The 23382-nt window shown below is 41.8% G+C and overlaps 1 protein-coding gene across 4 annotated transcripts in view; it reads right to left on the minus strand.

The window, feature by feature from the left end:
• Nucleotides 1-23382, minus strand: part of Clstn2 (calsyntenin 2) — a 608806-nt gene that overhangs the window by 350708 nt on the left and 234716 nt on the right. For all 4 annotated transcript variants that reach the window (XM_036191651.1, XM_036191650.1, XM_036191654.1 and 1 more), the window contains exon 2: nucleotides 19452-19574. In XM_036191651.1, coding sequence (XP_036047544.1) covers nucleotides 19452-19574 — 123 coding nt within the window. The remainder of the gene's footprint in view (nucleotides 1-19451; nucleotides 19575-23382) is intronic.

The following is a 23382-nucleotide window of genomic DNA, read 5'->3' on the forward strand; positions in this document are numbered from 1 at the left end:
GCAGCCTGACCCCTAACTATACCACCAAGGCTGGGCAGAGATCCAAGACTTCCGCAAACCTGACTGGGCAGTGTCAGGAAGGGTCAAGCAAGGAGATAGGACATTTATCTTCCATGATGGTTGGTAATGAAGGCCCTCCAGAGGGTGGTGAAAACTACCCAGAGGACCTGGATATTCACACTCACCAGGCAGGAATGACTAGCTCTAATTTCCTCTAGATCACTAGGTTGATGTCAGGAGAGACTCAGGGAGAAATAAAGGCTTTTAACATTGCCCAGCGACAAGGAAGCAACCTCCACTGCAGAACAAGTGAGACCACATAAAAAACTAACTTCTACCACACATAGTGGTAATGAATGGTGATTCCCCTCCACACACACCAGTTCATCCTCATATCAATGAAGGCTGAGTAAAGAAGTCTCAGGTGTCAATAGGGTAGGGGCAAACCCACTCTTTCCATTAATTAATAACTTTTAAATAAAATCCATTAAAACAGAAGATTTAAATATGATCCACTGTCTCACATTACAATCTAAAAATTCTGATAAAAACCACTCATTTTCCAAGAAATAGAAATGCTTCACACCAAATGAAGAAAAGACACCAATAGATGCCACATTAAGGTTACACAAAGCCTATAATTATTTAACCTATATAGACTAAATATTTATAACCCATCTCCAAATTTATATGTTGAAACTTAATCTCAAATTCAATGTTATTGGAGGGTGAGTCTTTTGCAGAAAATTAGATCAACAGAACAAAGTCTCACGATCTTATAGAAAAGAATTCTGAGAGAGATCCATAAGAACATCCTTATCCTTCCTGGCATATGAAGATATTTACTGAGGGGTCTCTGGAGGCTGGGAGGACCCACTGAACCACAGACTATAAAGAACTTTGGGCAGCCTCAGCCTTTAATATGCAGGAAAGAGGGATGGACACTAAAGAGAGTATAGTTCAGGCAGACACCAGATGCTTGTCTGGTACAGTCTCAGCATCACTGTAAGTCATAGGAGAGATGAGTCCACTAACTCAACAGACCTTCCCCACCCCATCCACCCTGAAAACTCCAGTTTTCAAGGGCCTGAGAAGAAGACCCAACACTTCATTTCTCCCTCCTTGTGTTTCCCTTTTTATCCTGATTCCTATACTCCTAACCACATTTTTACTTTATCTTATTTGTTTTAAAAAGCTTTCATGTTCGTACTTATATCCTATTTTTACATGTATCTAACTTCATTTACAATTATTTAATTACTGTACAACCTATTTTTCTGCCCCTAATATTTCTCCTTTTTCCTTTTACTACACTTTAGGAGCATTTTGGCTTTAACTTATATTTACTTTATAACTTTATTCTTATTTTTTAATCTAATTTTGTTTGTGAATTTTTATTCCTAGGAAATATTTTTCTCTCTTTCTAAAAATCTCTTGCTCCTTCTTCCTCTTCTTCACATTTCTTCATCATTCCTCATCCTTTCATGTAGCTTTGAGTCCATTTGTGTCCATTTCTCCCCCATCTCTATCCATTTTACTTTATCTCATTCATTATTTCTATACTTACCATAAATAGTTTTGTCTTCACATCACATTCCACATTATTTTTCCACTTTCTGTTCTGTAGTCATTGGCAGTACATTAGTGAACTTTAATCAATTTTAAGTGTATTTCTATTTCTATCTCTTGTTCAATTAGTTATTGTTGCTGTCGCAACAGGTTTTTTTTTTTTTTCTTCTCTTCTCTAAGTGATACCTCAGATTGGGACCCTGAGAGTGAGCTGTTCACTAAGAAGATCCTACAATAAAACTGGAAGAGTTGTTCCATAAATAAAAAGGAAAGGAATACTACCAAACTCATCTATGAAGCCAGAGGTACTCTGACATGAAAACCTGGTAAAGACACAACAAAAGAAAACTATAGGCAATTTCCTTCAGGAACATAAATGTAAAATGTCTTAATAAAACATGTGCAAAACAAATCCAAGAGATCATGATCTGTGGTGATATATTGTGTCCCCCAATATAATGTGTACCCTAATAAAACTTCTCTGGGGTCCAAGAACAGAATAACCACTAGATTGGACATAGAGGCCAAACAGTGACAGAGCTGGGCAGGAAGAGGAAGTGATGTATCTAGGTGGAGAGGAAATGAGATGGCAGAACAGAAAGGCATATAGGTGTGGGTATATAGGAAGTAGGTCTTTTTGGCAAAGGATCTCTAAGCGGGTAAAAACATGGCTCACTTCTTTCTGCTTTTCTGATCTCTCAGCTTTTTACCCCAATATTTGGCTCTGGGTTTTTATTAATAAGACCATTTAACACTTCATCCTACACATGATCAAAACAAATTGCCTACATGTATGGAATTTTCAAACACACACACACACACATACACACACACACACACACACACACACACACACAGAGTCTTTTTTTTTAATTGGACGAATGGTTAAATAAACTGCAGTATATATCTGTGCCATGGAATACTAAGTGATAAAATGGCTGGACCAGTAGCTAAAATTAACTTCCTAATTGTGGTGGTTTGAAAGAAAATGGCCCCTTAAGGGAGTGGTACTATTAGGAGGTGTGGCCTTGTTGGAGTGGGTGTGGTCTTGTTGGAGGAAGTGTGGTACTGTGGAGGCAGGCTTTGTGGTCTCATATATGCTCAAGCCACACCCAGTGACACAGACCACTTCCTGTTGCCTGTGAGTAAAGGTGTAGGACTCTCAGCTACTTCTCCAGCACCCTCTCTGCCTGCACACTACCATGTGGCACCATGAAGATAATGGACTGAACCTCTGAAAATGTAAGCCACCCCAATTAAATGTTTTTCCCTTTATAAGAGTTGCTGTGGTCACAGTGTCTCTTTGCAGCATTAAAACCCTAACTAAGACACTAATTCTAAAGGGTTGTTTATTGTGTGATTTCATTTCTATAACATTTGAAATGATTAAGTCATAAAATAGGAATAGGAGAGAGAAGTTGTGGGTAAGAAGTGAGGAAGGGTAGCTGTTTACAGACATGTTCTGTATCATGGTTGTAATCCATATCCATGTCTTGGTTATGATTTCATACTATAGCTTTACAAGATGTAAGCAGTAGGGGAGATTAGACAAAGAACACACAGGACCTTTATATGCCTTCTTATAACTCAATGACAATCTCCTATTATTTCAAAATACCTTAATTTAAAAAACCCTTCTTTGTAAAGATTTAGTCCTTACTGAGCGGCAGCAATCTATTCTATTGATCAGTTTCCTCCTTGGCAGCTACAGGCCCCTTCAGCTCAGATTTCCCTTAGCTGGGCCTCTTCCTTTACTGGATACTTCAGTCACGGCAGAACTGTCCAAGAAAACTCAGTAGCCATGGAGCCATTGCCCCTGAGTCAGCATTGTCCCTTGCAAGGTGAATGTCAGCAGCATGGATGACTCTTCCTCGAATTCCGTGTCCCTCTCCTCCCCCATTCCTATGCTGGATAATGCTGGGTTGTAAGCCACTGGTTCTTTGCAATTCAAATCAACCAATATTTACAGAAAGTTTCTAATCTAGAGGCTGTGCTAGGACTTCCAGATAAACAAGCCTGATCTGGTAGGAAAAGCAGACAATTAAATAGATTGCAGGCAAAGTACAGCTGAACCTGAGACTGAGCCTAAGAACAAACACATCAGAGACAATAAGATAAACCTAAAGGTCAGTTTAAACTTGTGGTAAGTCAAGCTATCTTTCAGCCATTCACCAAATGCCAAGTGAGTACCAGCTAGGACACTCCTGCTCAAGACCAAGGAGAAGGCAGGTTTGTGACTAGGCAATCACAGCTTCATGAGCAAGTGATGAAGCAGGGGAAAGCACTTCAGGAGTTGGGGCTTTGAGGATCCCACTTAGAGAGAAGAGTCCATTTCACATGAAATCAATGCAGAACAGGACCACGTCCTGGGTTGGGGAGGAGTGGGAGTCTGGTAGACGACAGATGGGCTGATACAGCTCCCATGACTTTCCTACTATGTGCTTCCAGATGTTGGATGCCAGGTGGCTCAGGAGCATCTTTGTCAATCAAAGTTGGGTATTTCATTCACAGACGTGAGAGTAGGAAATGAGTTATGCATTGTGGAAACTTCTCGGGGTAGGAACATCTGAATCGAGAGCAAAGAGATCACTCTGCACAAGTGCAAGGTCAGGATGTAAAGGTACATATGAGCAGCCAAGACGGGAGTGGCTGAGTGGCAACTTCGCTAGCCCAGAACACTCAAAGCTTGAATGTCCACACCACTCCTACCTCAAGCCTGGGAGGTGCATTATCTGCTTGGGAATGGAAAAGATCTTTGTGCTTACATACAAAGAACAGGATGGCAAGAGACTAGCATGAAGAAGTTCTCTATGGGAACATGATGTGAAAGAGATTGCTAGAATCTCCTGGCTCTCCAGGAAGATGTGTGATTAAGGGTGTGTGTGTGTGTGTGGGGGGGGGTGTCAGCTTGGCTCAGTGCTCTCTGCCTGGGCGGATACGAGGGAAAGTAAGCATCAAAGTGGGCCAATGAGGACAACTTGTAGTAATAAACATCCAGAGGCAGAAAAATGACTACCAGTGGTAGAATGCATAGAATATGCCCCAAATGGCACAGCCACATCACCACATAAATGGCTGGCAACAAGTCTCATCTCCAAGAGGCAGATCAGTCCAGGTGGCCATGCAGCAGATCCACGGCAACCAGGAACAGCGAGAGGAGCCCCAGGAGACAAGAGAGGTGCAAACTGCATGGGAGTGGTGCTGTGGCTGAAAGCTAACTTCTTTAGGGGCTTCAAGAATGACATGCAAAATAAAAGGCTAAATGGTGTTGTGTGTGGCGAATTGAGGGATGAGGGGTAAGGAGTGTAATCTACAGCCTAGTGGATTTAGGAAAACAGGTTTGGTGTATCCAAGATGTATTTTTGTTTTATCTTCCTTGCCCCATTAATACCATCCATGTGCACAGTGAATCCCTGCTGCACTAACATTCATCTTTCCATGTTAAAAAAAAAAAGGCAGAATATTGTTTTGATGAAGTTCATAGCCACCCAAGCCAAGCATTGCCAGGGATGTCATCTATCATGACACTCTGTGGAAACTTAGGTAAATAATAATAACTTTTAAAGTTTGTAGATCATATTGAACTTGGCTTAATAGGCCCTCTCTTCAAAACTCTGAAAAGATGGCTCATAAAAATGTAATTAGTTTATATAGACTGTCAAGGTTCATGGGGGACAGCTGGCCTTTGATGCCTCATCTGTGATTACAGGCAGCTACAAGATAATAAAATCGAGCCCTGAACTCACGCCAAAGTATTCAGTGATCTCACCCTCAGTTTTCTGCCAGGCAGAATGAACTATAAATGCCTGCTTGTACTTCTGTCCTTTGATATAGGTCTCAAACAAGTCTAAGATATTTGGAACTTGTGTTCACAGGCCCCCAGTTCCTATTAAAGTAAAACCATTGACCTTACAAAAGCCTATTCATAATTAATAACTGTGGTGGGGCTCCATTGCCAGCCCTACTCAATATGTCTACTGCAGTGTGCTGCAGAATGGATTCTAGAGCAGACATCTGAATTGGTATTAACTTTGTAAGCAGGGCAATTAAGTGATCCAATTATTGACAGTCAGAACTGATTTTCAGTCATTGATTTTGCTGTGATGATCACCCGCTACAGCTTTTAAAGAGGATTTTCTCCGTGCTTTTAAATTCCCAGTTCACGCTTTTCTATGCTGTCCACTTAGCTGAGTCTCTGTAGACTTTTCGTGTTGCTGTATCTCAGATGATGCAGCAGGTGTGGCCATGCCAATGCATGGCTTTCATTGGCTTCTTTTGTTTCCCAAGAAATGATAAAGAAGCATCTCAGAGGACAGAAGAGAGATCAAAAGCAGTGGTGAGCAGCATGGAAATGCATGGTCACCAGGACACAAGGGCCACTTGAGAACTGAAGCCCATCAGAGACACGTCAATGTTCTGACCTCCTCTTCCTCTAGAAGCCTCATCTGTCAACTCTAATCCTGATCCCCCTGTGTTTAAACAAAAAGCCATTTGTCCTCTTTTATCTTTTCAATCCAAGTAGTAAATCCAAGTTTGGCATAGTGTATTTGCAAACAAGAGTCAAGTATCCGCCCCAGTTACTGGTAGGTGGTCATGTGGCTTAGAATTTGGTTGCCAGAACACCGAATGAGAATATCTCATAAACTCACTGATGTGGAAACTGTCAATAAGGCATGTTATAGATTTGAAGTTCTTTGCATTCCAGAGTATCATGGAGCTTGGAACTTCATGGATCATCTGAATTTCTTTTCCAACAAAATGGTTTTCCCTGTAGTTTTCCTGATTTGCTATGTAAGGCCCCTGAGTTTGGTATTCTATGTTGGGTACCTGTTCTTCCAACTGAGATGGGACAGAGTCTCAGATGCTGACATAGAGACAAATAAAGCAAGAGCTTTTCCCAGAGTTCAGGATCCTGGTTTCATAAGCACTGTATTCTTTTTGCAGAATATTTGTTTAACTACGTAAAGATGTGTTGCATTTGTTTATGGCACAATATTTGTTTAACTACGTAAAGATGTGTTGCATTTGTTTAATTATGCAAAGATGTGTTGTTGTTTTACCTTACCTGCCTAAAGGTACCTTATTGGTCTAATAAAATCCTGAATGGCCAATAATGAGGGAGGAGGTATAGGTGGAACTTCCAGTCAGGGAGAGTAAGTAGGAGGAGGCTCTATTTAGGCTGGGGGAAGAAAGAACGGAGACAGAAAGAAGATACCAGAGAGACAGACACAGAGGAAGCAGGAAAGTAGGACATTTAGAATGAAAGAAAGGTAAGCCCTAAGGCAAAATGTAGATGAATAGGAACAGGTTCAATTAAGTTGAAAGAGCTAGTGGGGAAGCCTAAGCTAAGGCCGAGCATTCATAATAATAAGTCTCCATGTCTTTATTTGGGAGCTGGTTGGTGGTCCAAAGAAAAAGCCAACTACGGTGCTCACATCTGTCGAGTCCATCAACTTGGGATAGAACAGAGACAAACAGTGGTGCAAAAAGATGACTGAGTAACAAATGGAGCAGAGAGGAAGATGGATAAAGGAACTTCAGTGAGGGTACCATGCAACATTTTTCTAGTAATAAATCAGAATTGCTAATGGTCATTGTATGTTCCCCTTTTAATTCCACCCTGAATGGAAGTATTGACTGAGGATTTTTGTCTCCTAAAGGGTCAAAAGGTAGTTTACGTTTGTTTTAGTTTCCAGGACTGTAGATTAAGATTGGCTATATCCAATGATGAAGATCTCAAAATCTTGGGTTCCAAGCCTGAGCCTATGGCTGGATATGACTTCCAGGGTTCTAGAATGGGGCAGAGTGTATTTAGCATGTAGAAAGGTATAGTGGATAGCTGTTCTTTCTATGACCTTGAAGCACCACCCCTAGAGATGCAGCAGGAAACTGCTCCAACTGCCTATGACCTTGAAGTATAAATCCCTGGGGTGTGGCCTGGCGTACCCTTAAGATTTGAGTTGCATGTAGGCAGCTTTCTTTGCTCCAGTGTGGGACTTGGATGTAAGACTGATCCAGGTGGCTGGAACAATGTTCCAGAACCTGTATCAATTTTGTTCTGTCCAGTGATTTTTTTCCCCTTACTAAATCCTTTGCCCTTTAAACAGACTCCATGGATTTCTCGCTATAGAAAAGTGGTGAATACTTTTGGCCTGGTGGTGGGTTGTGATAGAAAAACAGCAATGATGACTCTAATGTCACCCATCTCCACGCAGTCCAGTGGTGATATTGTGTTTTCTAATATATTGTGCACCCCAATAAACTTATCTGGGGTCAGAGGACAGAACAGCCACTAGATAAACATAGAGGTCAGAAAATGGTGGCACACACACCTTTAATCCTAGCATTCTGGAGGCAGAGTCCATTTGGATCTCTGTGAGTTCAAAGCCACACTGGAAATAGCCAGGCATGGTGACTCATGCCTTTAATCCCAGGAAGTGATAGCAGGAAGCAGACAGGTATGTAAGGCATAAAAACCAGGAACTAGGTCAGTTAAGCTTTTAGGCTTTTGAGCAGCAGTTCAGCTGAGATCCATTTGGACACAGAGGCTTCTGGTTTGAGGAAACAGGATCAGCCGAGGAATTGGCGAGGTGTGGTTAGCTGTGGCTGGTTCTGTCTCTCTGATCTTTCAGTGTTCACCCCAACACCTGGCTCCAGGTTTGTTTTTATTAATAAGACCTCTTAAGATTCATGCTACACAGTCCAATTGTTCAGTGACTCTAGTAGTGGCCATGTGACTTGAGTTAGCTAGTGAGATGGGGACAAAAGTGCCACAGGTAGTTGTTGAAATTGGCTGGTACCTGTGTGCACTTTTTTTTTTTTTTTTTTTTAGCTGAAGATCGAACCCAAGGCCTTGCACTTGGTAGGCAAGCGCTCTACCACTGAGCTAAATCCCCAACCCCCTATGTGTACTTTTAACTTCTCTGCGACCACCCTAAACCAGCGTTTCAGAGCCACTGGCTTTCTGGGGACCGTTAAACACACTCAGCAAGGATCAGCTGCACCCAGTTTAGATGGCAGAGCTGCCCAGTCAGCATGAAGAGTAGTGAGTGAGGATGAATGGCTGCTACCCTGTGGCTCCTAAGTCTTGGTGTGGCTGCTCCATAGCAGTACTTAACTGAGACCTCTGGGCTAGAATTACCACTTCATTACCACTGTGTCCTGGGCAAACTATATAATCCAGTTTAACCCCAGTCTCTCCTACAAAACAGAGATGATAATGATGCCTATTTCAGAGGATCACTGTAAAACGGAAATGACACAGAGTTTTGTAATATAGTGTGTAGTACAGAGTAACAATAAGACTTGGCCAATTTTTAGTACTGTCGTGTGCGGGTTGTCATCTCTGAGGATACGAGACCAAGGGGACCTATTGGGGGTGAAATGGACCTCTTTGTCTTCACTTGCTACACTGTGTGCTGTGGAGTGGGGCAGTGTCCTTCTGTAAGAAGGAAGACATGCTCCCAGTTTGCATGGTCACCATGTATGCTGACAGCACTCCTGCCACCTTTTTTTGTTTTTGTTTTTTGTTTTTTGAGACAGGGTTTCTCTCTGTAGCTTTGCGCCTGTCCTGGAACTCACTTGGTAGCCCAGGCTGGCCTCGAACTCACAGAGATCCACCTGGCTCTGCCTCCCGAGTGCTGGGATTAAAGGTGCGCGCCACCACTGCCTGGCCCCTTTTTTTTTTTTTTTGAACTTCCTCGTTTGCATTTCATCTTGTTTTCATATAGCACTATCACTAATGCAGAGTCCAGGAAGCATGGGACTTCTACATTCAAAGGCTTCTCTCAAGCTGTGTGATGATGAAGCAGCTTATTCTGAAATACCACCTCCCTCCTCAGGGCTTCCAACCCTGGTGTACCAGCAACTTCCCAGTTTTAGCACCAATAACCCCACACCCTAGGATGCTCTTCAGCTCTGGGAAACTAGGATGGTTTGGTTTTCTGAATGCCTCTTCAACATGCTGCTGGAGAATGGGCATGAGTACCAACTGTCCTTAAACATGAATCTGTCCTAAGCAGGCTTTATCCAGAGTCTTCTCTTCACAAGGATCCTGGGTAAGGTGATGCTTGCCTGTTATATTAACAGCACGCAAGAAGCTGAGGCAGGATGATTTCCAATTCAAAGCCGGCCAGACTTATATAGTGAGATCCTGTTTCACAAAGCCAAGAGTGCCTGGGAGGCCTGGGTAAGTTTATTGGTGGATTCTGTTACAGTCCCTCAACCCCTTCCCTGCTTTCTCCCCAAGTCAGACACAGATCCTAGGCCCTCAGGATGCATCTGATTCATATGAAAACCACATCCTCTTTCTTCCCTGACTGATCTGTTCCATTGCATCCTAGCTCTGAATTCCTCACAGTCCCTGACAGAAGCCCCTTTAGTTTCCTCTGCAGCTTTCCTGCTCAGTAACCTACCTTTGCCCATTCAATAGAGAAAGGTATTAAGTTAATGTCAGCGCACTGTTTTGATCCAGATACCACAGAGATGATGTTGCCATAGAACAGGAGAGGGAGATGAGAATGGGCCATCCAAATGAAGTTCACTGAGGCTTAGCTGCCGTAGAGCAAATTTCCACAACCTTCCAAAGAGAAACGAAAAGACAAAACACAAAAGCACCCAGTGACAGGGGCTGCATAGACAGGCAGCATCAGGGGCCCAGGGAATAAATTGGTGGGGAAGGAAAGAGGGAAATGCAGGAGGAAAGGTCTGGAAGGGTTTGTTCCAGATAAGAGAAAAAGTCAAGGCAAGACCTCAAGCACCCTCACAGCACAAGCCTGGATCTCTCTCTCTCTCTCTCTCTCTCTCTCTCTCTCTCTCTCTCTCTCTCTCTCTCTCTCTCTCTCTCCAGCATCTCCTTCATAGCAAGCATCATCCACAATCTCCTTAGTAGGATAAATATGCTCCCCTTGACACCTTCCCACACACACTCAGGCAAAGGCTTCATGTACTAGGATTTGTGAATGGGCTCCCACTGGAGCAAAGACCTGCCCCCTACATTGACAGTCATCAGCAGGCAAGAAAGATAAATTAAAATTATGGAAATGAACTTGTGGAGAGCACAACATGTTTTGTGGAAGTGGCCAGGAGGAGCCCCCAAAGATGCTCTCATTCTCATACCAATCCCATTCAAGGCTGGAAGCTGCTAAGCCCGAAGTTGAAAGAAAAAAAAATAGCAGAGGCAAATGTGTCCTTCATCCCACACTGATGCTACATGGAGATTTGCTCTCCCAGCCTGTGTGGTAGGACCCCCAAGCTCCCACAGAACAAGGCCATGGGTATAGCCACTGTAGAGGGCTTCGCTGCTGCTCCTGCAGGACCACAGATGGACCTTCCCTTGCTATCTGCTCTAGAGATCACAGGTGCCACCTTGGCCAGGTCTTCCATCTTATTTACAGTCTGCTGTTCCCATTACCACTCAATTGTTTCGGTTTTAAAGCAACTTCTGTATTACTCCTGTGTAAATCTGAGTGCCTTTAGATCAGAGTTATTGCAGTGAGGGTGAAAACCTAGTCACAGGGAAGGAGGCCTGGGGATCTGAGGACTTGGGCATAGGTGCAGACAGTGTGGGGTTGTGAGTCCCTCAACTTCCCTGTCTAATCGGAAGCCACCAGCTGCCATGAAATTGGCAGTCACAGTTTGTATCAACCAGCCGTCTGAGGACACAATCTCAAACTATCACTGAAAGGAGACACCTGTTTTCATTTGCTTTTAAAATGAAACTTGAGTTATGCTTATTTAAGAAAGTCATTTCATGCAGTTGACCATGGAAGAATTATTTTCTTAAAATAATGAAAATTATTAAAAACAACCTACACAGCCTCAAATAAAGGAATGACTAAATGTTTGTATGATACATATTTATGTTAGCAACCAAGTCTGCATAACTCAATCAGCTTAGGAAGTACCTGTAAGCAGTAAAAACACAGACTCAGAACTGTAAAAGCTATGACCCCAATTCACTTTAAAAACATAAATCCATGTAAAATTTTTGATTTTTTGATAATGGATGCATTTTATTTTCTTTTTTTCTTTAATATTTTTATTTTATAATTAACTTAATTTCACTTATCAGCCACAGATTCCCCCATCCTCCTTCCTTCCCCTAGAACCTCCCCCCCAACCAACCCCCCATTCCCACCTCCTCTAAGGCAAGGTCTCCCCTGGGGAGTCAGCCCAGCCTGGTAGATTCAGTTGAGGCAGGTCCAGTCCCCTCCACGCTGCACCAAGGCTGAGCAAAGTGTCTCAGCATAGGCCCCAGGCTCCAAAAAGCCAGCCCATGCACCAAGGACAAGTCCCGGCTCCACTGTCTGGGGCCTCCTAAACAGTTAGCTAAAAAGCTAGTCAACTGTCTCACTTATCCAGAGGGCCTGGTCCAGTTCCATGGGAGTTCACAGTTCATGTGTTTCCACTAGTTTAGCTATTTGTCCCTGTGCTTTTCTCAATCATGGTCTCAATATCTCTCGCTCATACAGTCCCTCCTCTCTTGCCGACTGGACTCCTGGAGCTCCACCTGGGGCTCGGCCAGTGGATTTCTCCATAAGAAACTGGGTGAGAGTTCTATCATGACAGCCAGGGTGTTCGGCCATCTGATCACCAGAGCAGGTCAGCTCAGGCACTTTCTGGACCATTGCCAGTAGTCTACAGTGGAGGTATCTTTGTGGATTTCTGGGCACCTCTCTAGCACTCTGCTTCTTCCTATTCCCCTGGAGTCTACATTCATCGTGGTATCTCCCTCCCCATTCTCCCACTCTGCTCCTGATCCAGCTGGGACCTCCTGCTCCTCTAAGCTCTCTTTCCCCTGACCCTTGCCCTCCATTACACCCCCCAACCTCCAGTTTGCTCATGTAGATCTTATCCATTTCTCTGCTGTTGGGCAATCTCTGTGTCTTTCTTCTTTTATTTTTTCACATACACTGAGAAGAACAGACATTTAGTTTATGTTTTTCTGACTTATTCTATATTTCACTTCTGTGAGGTCTGAGGAAGTGGCCCCAATTGTGGACTCCAGACTGAACCCAGTTCTTTGCAGGGAGGGATAAGATCTAACCTAGACCTGCAGCCAGTTACTACTTATCCCAGGGACATATTGCTGGGTGTCCTTTTCAAATTCACAGCCTCCTTTTCCATTAATTATTAATGTATACATACATTTATGCTGCTAGGACTAGATGTTAGAATGCCACATAGACTGAAGTTGGCTGGGGCCCTGAAGCTATTCCTGAGGGCAACCCTCTAGATGAGGTTGATCTACTTCATCCCTTGTATCCCACATGTATCCCATGTGTATCACAGAGCTCTCGACTGACGTGTAATGCTCCCATAAGCCACTGAAATATTATTTGCTTGTATTTTTCTTTGAGGTTGGATTCTTTAAAAACTTCATGAGTATTTAAAATGACAGAAATGAATAGCAATAATACTTACCTTTATAGAGCCTAGCCTAACCAAAAATACAACAGAATGCTATGAAAAACTTCCATTTGATGTTATCTATAGAAGGCTCTGTTGTAGTTTGGTCCTGCTTCACCAAAGGAAGAGACTGTCAGGTAGTGGAGGTGCTGGTGATGATTTGAGCCCTCAAACTAAGTTTCTTTTTGGAATGACCAGAAAAAGGAAGAAAAAAAAAAAAGAAGTCATAAGGTAAGAACCTAGCATGAGATTGACATTTAGTAGTGCTGTGCCTGACACCATGCAGATCTTTCAGAGCCAGTAAGAGCAGCCTGCAACAATGAACAACTGAGAGAGTGCAGAGAAGGTGAGACCTGCAGCCAGAGAGCCTGGACTTGGGTAGACAAACTTGAGAAGTTCCCAAAATTTCCTAAAGTCCCCCATTTTCTTACTTGCAAAACAGAATCATAATAGATGGCCCCCTACTTCCCAAGCTGGTGAGGATTAAATTGCAATAGATTGAATGGCAGACACACATGTGTGGATGTGTGCATTTATAATAAAGGGGCACATGGTTTGCAATTCTTTGAAAATGTAGCTCTCAATAGGTTATTGCACAGGGATAAATTATGGGTAGAATGTGAGGATATTTATTCCCAGATAGCTGATATTTATTTATGGAGTGGTACACAATCTTCAAACTATATAATTTAGCTGGTTGCTCCCACACCACCATGCCACTGAGGAATCAAAACAACACCCTGATTGGGTGACTGTATCAAGCCTTAGAACAGACTCTAGAGTTATGTTTCTCCTTTCCTTTATCATCATCATCCCAGATTATAATTGCACCATTGTAATCAACCAAAAAGGAAGCAAACACTTGCGGCTTATTGATGATAACAAGAATCACAATTACTCTGATGATTCTCATCATTACCACTGCTATGACTAACACAACTATGATTTATTGGGCATTTTTTGGCTGCCAGACAGGGCTCTAGGCACTTTTCATTAATATCTAATTATATCCACATATTAATCTCAGGAGTAGGTGCTGTGAATGCCTCCATTATCAACGTTCCCTTGGAAGAGTTTAGTGACAAGACCCAGACTACAAAGTTAGCAAGTGCAGAGCCTAAATGCAAAAACATGTGTGTCTGGTGAGGGGCATAAGCCAGCAAAAATAGATGAACGCAGCTGATTGCCCTTTTGGGTGGAATCTAAAGAATGCTGCTATCAGATGTAGAGAATATAATGGTGGTCCCCAGAGGCTGGAGTGGTTGAGGGATGTTGGTTGGAGGATACACAACTGTAGTGTAATAGAAATAGTACATTAAGAGATCTCCTGTAGAGCAAGGTGACTATAGTTTGCGATAATGAATATGCTCTTGGAGAAGGGCTGGCTGTGATAGCTGATCATGAAAGGAGGACAGCTATGCATCTCAGTTTCTTTACTGCTCCTGTAATAAAATACTCCAACAAAAGCAATTTAAAGGAGAGCGAGCTTATTTTGACCCACAGTTCCAGGTTAACAGTCCATCTTGCACTGAAATCACAGTGGCCGGAGCTTGATCCAGCAGTCTACGTGGCATCTGTAGTCAGGAAACAGCAAACTGTGCACATGTGTTCTTCCTCTCCCTCTCTCCTCTTTATTCAGTTCAGGGTTGAGCCCAGGAAATGGTGCCACCCTCCTGCCTCAGATACCTCAGTTAAGAAAATCCCTCACAGGCAAGTTCAAAGGCCCACCTCCCAGGCGATTCTAGTTCTTGTCAATTTGGCAACACTAATCATCACACTATATGAGGTCATATATTTGCCACTTATTTAATTTCAATATTCTATGTTGATATGATTTTAAACTTAAACTTTTAAAGCATACAACGATGCCCATCAATCTAAAAATAACAGAAATAATAAATGCTATGACCTCTGCTTTCCCTGCTTACTATAAGATATCATGGCCAAATGAACCTTTCATGTTGTCTGCCATTAGGCTCCTATTGAGCCCTAAGTGGGAGCCCGGTCTCTGGACAGGCCCACAGATAGGAAGGAAGGTGACAGGCAGACATTGAACTGAATAGGAAGAGAAATGGAGTTAACCACAAAAGAAAGAGCAGTCCTTGCCACAGCCAGCACTGGAACCAGCTAATCAAACCAGGTCAAATCATATTCCAAACAATTTTCTGGACAGCCTTCTGAGCCTCACCCAGCCCACAAAGCTGGCCAATTATGCTTGATCATCTCTGCAGCCCTGTCCTTACAAGAGACAAGTCCAGACTGGCCCAATGTAGACAAATGAGTAGTAGTTCTATTATCTCTGAAAGGCAATCTAATTCCCTTCCAATTTAAAAGTCTCCACAGTTTCCAAACAGGCCTCAGTGGGGCACGTGTAGAAATTAATAAGTTTACGGTGTGCCCAGCTTGCTTTCATTATCATTTTTTTTTTTTTTGTCTTGCAATGGATGTGATTTCCATTGTTACTTAAGGATTTTTCTATGTCTGATTATTGAACAAGGTCAAGTCTACAGAGCTAAGACTCTGAGTTGAGAAGTGAGTCAAGCAAGTTTCATGGAACTGGTTAAGGCCTCATGGAAGTTTTACTGCTCAATTCAAAGCAAGATGACAGGGACAGGAAAATCAGTGTCCTACAGGAGACAGGCTCCTGTCTCTGCCTCAAGTTCACCTGGAATACTGGGCAAGTTGCTTTACCTCAATGCCAACCAGGCATTTCCTCTATAAAATGAGCAGGTATAAAAGGCTGCAGATAGAAACTGCAATTTATTAAACACCCACCACATTTGGAACATGTGGTATAGATATTCTTTAAATTTCATCCTAACAAAAAGCCTGGAAAGCCTGCATTATTCACAGATGATGTTATTAAAGATAATGCAATCAGCTACTCTGCCATACTGTCACCAAATCACCATTAGAGTGAGCAATATGGGAGCCAGGAGAGAAAACTCAGATGGTGTGAATAGGAATACAAAGTCCTACTTTTTTTTTTTTTTTTGAAAAGCAATCAAATGTTTTTCAGGAGTTTGGAAATATTTGACCAATTAATTGTACTATTGAAAAGACATACACCAGTAGACACAAAAAGGTAAATGTGTTATAACAAAATAGAAATGGAAATAGGGTGTTGGGGATTTAGCTCAGTGGTAGAGCTCTTGCCTAGCAAGCACAAGGCCCTGGGTTCGATCCTCAGCTCAAAAAAAAAAAAAAAAATGGAAATAGGTACAATAATTGTCAATAGGAAAAAAGTAAAGTCTAGCACATTCATTAGGATATTTATAGTGTTAATGTCACTTAAAATAACAGTAACCTTCAATTTTAATATAGTTGCAAGATGCATAATAATTTTAACAAGGAATAGAAATATGACTGAAATGCTAATAGTCTCTATTGGTGGGAAGACGTACCCTTTATGCTTTTTTGTGTGTGCTTCACAGGACTTCCCATGTTTTCTACAATAAATGCTTCTCTTTTTATTGAAATGAACATTGCTTATAATAGCATATAATTCTAAGTTACTTTCTAACAGAATTTTTTTGAAGATTCTTTTTTTTTTCTAAAAATTCTAAAAGGTAGGAGAATGTAAGAGAAATAAAGTAGAAAACAATGATTTAAAGGGAATGATCTTTCACAGAGTGTAGCTCAGTTCACCCACACAAAGGGAAGGAACGATGTAGGGAGAAGGCAGGGAAAGTGACCCTTAATTCAGGAGTACATGATAAGGGGGACCAAAACTCCAGCTGACGTGGAGGGTGATGAAGCTGGCAGATATAAATTTTTCAATTTTATGAGAATGATAGGGATCTGAAATAAATCTTCAGTATTTTCTTTTTTAAGATAAATGTTTTAAAATAAATACCCGTAGCTGGATGGATAGCTGGTGTCTGTGTCCTGTCTTCCAGCAGGCCATAAATAATACTGAGAAAAATAGCTTTGACCATAGTAAAAAGCACCTTTATTTTTTACTCTTAAGAGCTTGGCAGATTATATTTTGATGCATTAAGCCAGATTTTTTTTTAAAGGCAGCTGCAAAAATAACAGGTGGAGTATAGAAATTGTCTCTGGTTGGAAATAGCTACTCAGGGCTTGGCTGAGAGGCAAATCTTAGTTTCAAAACATGCCTGAACAACTGTGAGAGCAAATCTGATAAAATACAAATTCAAGTTTAAGGTACTTGATGAGGCTTCAACTTAAGAAATTTTCTGACGAATCCTCAGATGATTTTTTTTTAATTGTCTGTAAGCCCTAATAAATGAGGAAGCTAAGGAATCTGCTGTGTATATAAACTCTCAAATATCAGGTTTGCTTGGATGTAAATTTCTCTTTATCGTGTCCTCCTTGTTTGAGAGTGGGTCATGTTGCTGTAGACTTTGATTCTTTGCTGATAACCAGACAAAAAGAGGGTTCCATTAGAGGTAGACATAGTGACTAGTCGGACACATTGCTCTCCTTTGAACTCCTTAGTCCCAGCACCACAATGACTGAAGGGCACTCTGTTACTTCCTGGGAACTGGCCAGTATTTCACTCTGTTATGCTTCAAAGAGAGGTCAGCCACCAGACAGGGAGGAGAAAGACTAAGTAAACACTGGGAGATGAAGGGCTGGGAGGGAACTGGGGTTCACACATGGAAGAAAGAGGCAGCCAACTGAGGGTTAGGGTACAGATTTATGATCCTAGCATTCAATGGCTTTGGCCAGAGACCACAGGTTTGAGGACAGCCTGGACTCTATACTGAATTTCAGGCCAGCCCAGATAGACTTTGCTTCCAGGGAATGAAGGGAGGGAGAAGAGAGGGAGGGTGGGAGGGACTCAGTTCTCTCTCTATTTGAGATCTGATTCATTGAGATTAATCAGAATCTTGTGTTTTATGATAAATCTACCAGTTTCTAAATGTCATATCTATTTTTAAAGCATATGTTGAAAGCCAAACCAAACATTTCCATGACCCAAACATAGTTTTTACTGGTATTTGCTTCAAAAATCTTATTTCAAGGCACTGCTAAAGGTGTTAGTTAACCTCACTGCTATATTACTTATGTCCAGAAGAGTGTGAAGTTGATTATTTCTAGGCTTCCAAAGAAGGGTAGGGTGGAACTTCATCCTTTGTAGGGAAAAAGTGGCACTAGAGTTGTTCTTCAAAGTGTCATTTGCTTGGAGGACGTTTGGAAGATGTTTGAAGATTCCCCAACCTTAACCATCCCAGAAATCACAGTTAGGCACCCTTGGTAGTTATCATTCTATATAAAATAAAGAGTCTTTCCCCCTCTGTAAGAATGCTTATGGGCTTACCTTCACATAACACTGAGTTTAACCCAGCCCATCACTCCTGCCATCATAATCTTCTGTAATGAATAAAAGGCCTTCACAAAGCATCTCTCTTTAAAGTGTGAAAGAGTCATTTTTTTTTTTTCTGCCCAAGTAGCTCATAATGTAGCAGACAAACTGTCAGAAGAAATAGACTTCAGCATGGTGAAAACCCCTGCCTGGCACCCATCGATCATAAAGCAATCTTCTAGAGGTCTTGAAAACCTTCATTAAATTTCCTGTCTATCTCTTGACAGTTATAAAATGTTAACAATATTCCTCGTGATTCAGGCATCCTTAGACATTCTTTGTTTAAGGCCTCCTAACCAAGCCCTTGCCCAATTCCTTGTCTTCTACACACATTTTCTGTGGTAGGACTTTTGCAGGAGGTCAGGGTGAGAGCAGTGATGGCCTTGAAGACAGTGGGAAAGCTTTCTAGCCAACAGACACAAAGGGCATCCTCCTCTAAAAGCCACAGTCAATGACGAAACTCAAGGGCATGATCTCATCTGGCCTTTAGTAAGTATCTTTTGATATTTTTATTTCCCCCTTTCTTGCCAGTCTACCAAGATACAAGTCCTGTGTGGTATGTAGGTGGTGGAGACAGTAGTTGCCACATTTTATGATGTGTATGGACCATCTCTCTGGGAACAAAATTCTTCTCCCAAGGAGTTTCACTAGTCCATCTCCTCCAGCTCCAAAGGTCAGTTCAGCAATTTATCACCTCTTAGACACACACACAAGGAAAATTGGCATGTGGCACATGTCTTTAATCTTAGCATTTGGAGGGCAGAGGCAGAGGCAGACTAATCTCTGTGAGTTCAAGGCCAGCCTGGCCTACATAGCAAGTTCCCAGATAGTCAGAGATACATAAAGAGACCCTGTCTCAAAAATGAAACAAATCAAAACCACCAAAACAACAAAAAACAAACACACAAAAAAGGAACATGTGTCTTCCACTGGAATAAATGTGAAGGAGAAGAATAACCATAAAGAGACAAAGAGTCCACAGTAGCAATGAGAAGATACACACAGCATGAAAAGCACAGGCCTTCTGCACACCAGGTGGCAACAGTAGCTTTTAGACCCTAGCTGGGCATAGTGGAGGCTTCACATCAGAGGCCTCTAGAGCAAGCCCAGCCCAAGCACACTAAGAAATCAGTCATCTTACCTGCAAAAGGCACTGGGGCATCTTTATCCAGGGCTACCAGTGGAGGGTCCAAAATGACTGTGTCATTGTTCTCAGTTATGACTCCATGGTAGGATGTCTCGATCCATGGCTTGTGTTTGTTTACTAGAAAGCAACACAAAAAGATCATCATCATTTCTCTATCAATGTTTCATATTTGCCCCATCATAGAATCACATCCAGCTACCTAGGTCATAAAACACATTAGCCCACTTGATATGTAGAAAAGCTTCAGAGATGTGCATTGACCTCCTAATGATTCACCCAGGCCCACATAAGGTAAGGGGTAACATTACTATAGACGAATATTATTAAGAGTTAAAATTTCTAATGTTCGCTGGGTGGTGGTGGTGGACACCTTTAATCCCAGCACTTGGGAGGCAGAGCCAGGCAGATCTCTGTGAGTTCGAGGCCAGCCTGGGCTACCAAGTGAGTTCCAGGAAAGGCGCAAAGCTACACAGAGAAACCCTGTCTCGAAAAAAACCAAACAAATAAAAAATTCTAATGTTACCTAGTAATAGGTGATTCTGAATTAAAATCTGTTAGTCAACAAAACAGCAGACTATACTGTGTGTGCTAGGAATTCTGACCTCAATTTAACTGGATCCATCCATAGATGCCATTAGGAGGTTAACACACATGCACAGATAAAACATATATGCACAAGTCCCAATATATAGGTCAATATGCAACAAACACTGAGTGTTTTCCAATCATTTAAAGACTAGTCAACTGGTGTAAGTTATACATCAATTAAAATTCCTCTTCAATAAATTTACCAGCTCAAATTATATCTCATCTAATGAACAACTGATACACTTAAATATATATCTAAAATGACACAGATTTAATGCCAGTACATCTAAAAAGTAGGTTGCAGTGCTGATCTTCAATACCTCAATATTTGTCTGTATTTAGAAAGAAATCTTTACAGCAGTAATCTATTTAAAATGGGGTTACTGGGGTAGATCCTCAATGATCATGACTGGTGTATTAAAAGGGACATTTTCATGCAGAGACAGCCAAGCATGCAAGAAACACACCATGAAAGATTGGAGCTGGCCTGGGGAAATAACTCCTTTGGTAAAGTACTTACTGAATAAGCATTAAGACCTCTTTGATGCCCAGGTCTTAGGCAAAATGGAGGCCAATGCTTATAATCCCAGAGCTAGGGGGGTAGAGACAAGTGGATTCCTGGGACTTGCTGGACACTCAACCTATAATCGAGTACCAGATCCTAATGAAAGACCCCGGCAAATAAAGAATAAAATAAAATAACAAGATGGGCAGTTCCTGAGGGATGACATCCATGCCTGACCACTGACTTCCTCTTACAGGAGACACATACAAGCACCATGATCACACACACACACACACACACACACACACACAGAGTTGTGCTTCTACTAGCCACTAGGTATTATCTAGAGTGGGAACTTCAACCTGATCATTCCTCAGAGTACAGATGTCCAGATGAAACATGATCCTACAACACCTTTATTTTAGATGTTAAGCATCTGAAAGTGTGACACAGTACATATCCATTTTTCTAAAGGTTTTTAGTTTATGGCACTGTGTAGCAACCCTACCAAGCAATTGTAATATACTAACAAGGACCAACAATGAATAGAAGCTTGAGATAAGATGTGACAAGATTTTATATGTTCATATGTAGACATCTCTGGTAAATATCCAACTTCTGCCATTTATCTCTTTGGTGAGTGTTGCCTAAATTTTGTTCTGGTTCCCTATGATGCCATTTAGATATTTAGATATCTATACAGATATTTTAGCTCATCTCCCAAGAAAAGACCCTTCCCTCTCCACTCAACACTCCACATAAGCAATAAGAATAGTCTTTCAATTGTGAACTTCTTGGTTTCTTTTAAATATCCAACATACATCTTCAGGACTAAGGAGACAAAGCAGATATTTTAAAAAGAAAAATAACATGTTAAACTAATATGACCAACCCCCTCACTCTACTCCAAAGAGTCAAAATTGTGGTCATATATGTTCCTCACAGCAACCCATAAAATAGGGGTAATCCTTGTAGAAATGGTAAAGAAAAAGGCTTCTACAAAGAGTGACATCTCAAGAGGACTACTTGTTTATGTTTCATAATGGGCAATAAAAAGAAAACTTTTAGTACATCACCATATACCAAAAATATTTATAAACACAAAAATTCATACATTATTTCATAGATATAACACTTGTATTGCAGAACACTGTCTTCATAGCATAACAGCCATAACCATGTAAATGAAAGCATCCCTGACTGCCCTCAAGAGTTTCTCATGTTTGGTCTATTGAGGTTGCCCAATAGGAGGCATGTCATTAGACCCTCAGCAAAAATTACTATTCCCTCATATAATCCTTCTTGGTGGCACGTGATTCTGCCCTAGCTGCATGTGATCTCCAAAGGTACTACAGTAGAGAATGGAAGACTAAATAAAGGGGTATTTCATCGATGCAACCATGGGGAAGTCTTCATCTGTGTTGAAGTGAGACTTTTTGGTGACATGATGGTTTGGGGGGCACACACTACTGTAAATGCCCCCTCACTTATGCTGCTACAAGTAAGCTCAATAAATCCATTAGTTTTTCAGGTTATATTTGATTGGAATCTTTACTTTGACCTGTCACTGGTGCCTCACCTAGGGTTAGCAGGTGTTTGTTCACAGCTCTTCAGCGAAAGTTCATGGAATGCCACATTACTGTAATGGATTATACAAAATTTTCAGTAGCCATGGAAAGTCAAGGGCTTAGAGAATTGAGATTAATTCTGTTGCCCCTTCCCTTTTCCAATCCATTATCCATCAAAAGTTCTTTTAAGAGCTGTCCCAGGATTGGTGGAGACCCACACCCTGAATCACCACCATCTTCTTTCTCTCCCATTCTCCAGCAATTACAAGCTGACTGAGTGGCAGTCTGCTGGAGCAGGGATTTATATATGCCCAGCTAGTCTCAAGTCTGAGCCCCTGAGATCCACTTTTGCTGACTGAATCTTGCTCAGAGCAAAGAGCCGCTCTGCCCACTTCAGGTATGCATGGGGCAGCAGGCTTATCCATTCTTACATTTTGTCGTTCAGACCTGCACTTCATTATGTACTCTAAGAATTACAGTCATCCTGGGCTGTCCCTGTCCTCCTTTGCTCTTTCATTAGCCATCAACACAAATGCAATGCAAATAATTTGCAGCTGTTGGGAGAAACAATTAATCTCCTTTCTCCTTAATTAAACCTAGGGGCCTATTCATTAGAAACATGTATAGAGCAGACACCAGGAGCTCAGCCAGGGTATCTGATCTATTGTGCCACCCAGCTCAGTGCAGGCAATGCTCCTGGTTTCAACTCTGGCTTAGTCACTTCTAGACAGTATTAGGTGAGTCAAGAAGCATCACAGAGTTTCAGTGCTTTCAACTAACAAGACACAGGTGATGATATCACAAAGACATCTGTCACTCAAATATCCCATGCTGGGTTCACAATCTTTTTGTTATTCACACTCACCTTGCCCTCTGGGCAGTGACAGCTTCTGCCTGAAAGGGGGGGTTATAGAGTAACTTTAAAGCCAAGGCTGCTCCAGCATCAGTGAAGGTTGACTTCCTTCTACCTCCATGCTTGCCTCCTTTCATTCCTGTCACCGCTGCGGTGAGCCAGCTGTGTACTTCATTTTAGGCATTTCCTACATACAGCTTCTTTAATCCCCCTTTCCATGGATTTATTTTGTGTATGTACATGTGTGGGCATGCATGTGGTACATATGTGTAGGTCAGAGCACAATAGAGAGAACATCAGTTCTCTCCTTCCATTGCCTGAGTAGTGTGGATCAAACTCAGGTTCTCACGCTTGGTAGCAATCACCTTTTCCCACTGAGCCACCTTATCAGCCAGCACTCATTAATCCTTA

This window comes from Onychomys torridus, chromosome 7 (assembly GCF_903995425.1).
Source record: "Onychomys torridus chromosome 7, mOncTor1.1, whole genome shotgun sequence".
Lineage (NCBI taxonomy): Eukaryota > Metazoa > Chordata > Mammalia > Rodentia > Cricetidae > Onychomys > Onychomys torridus.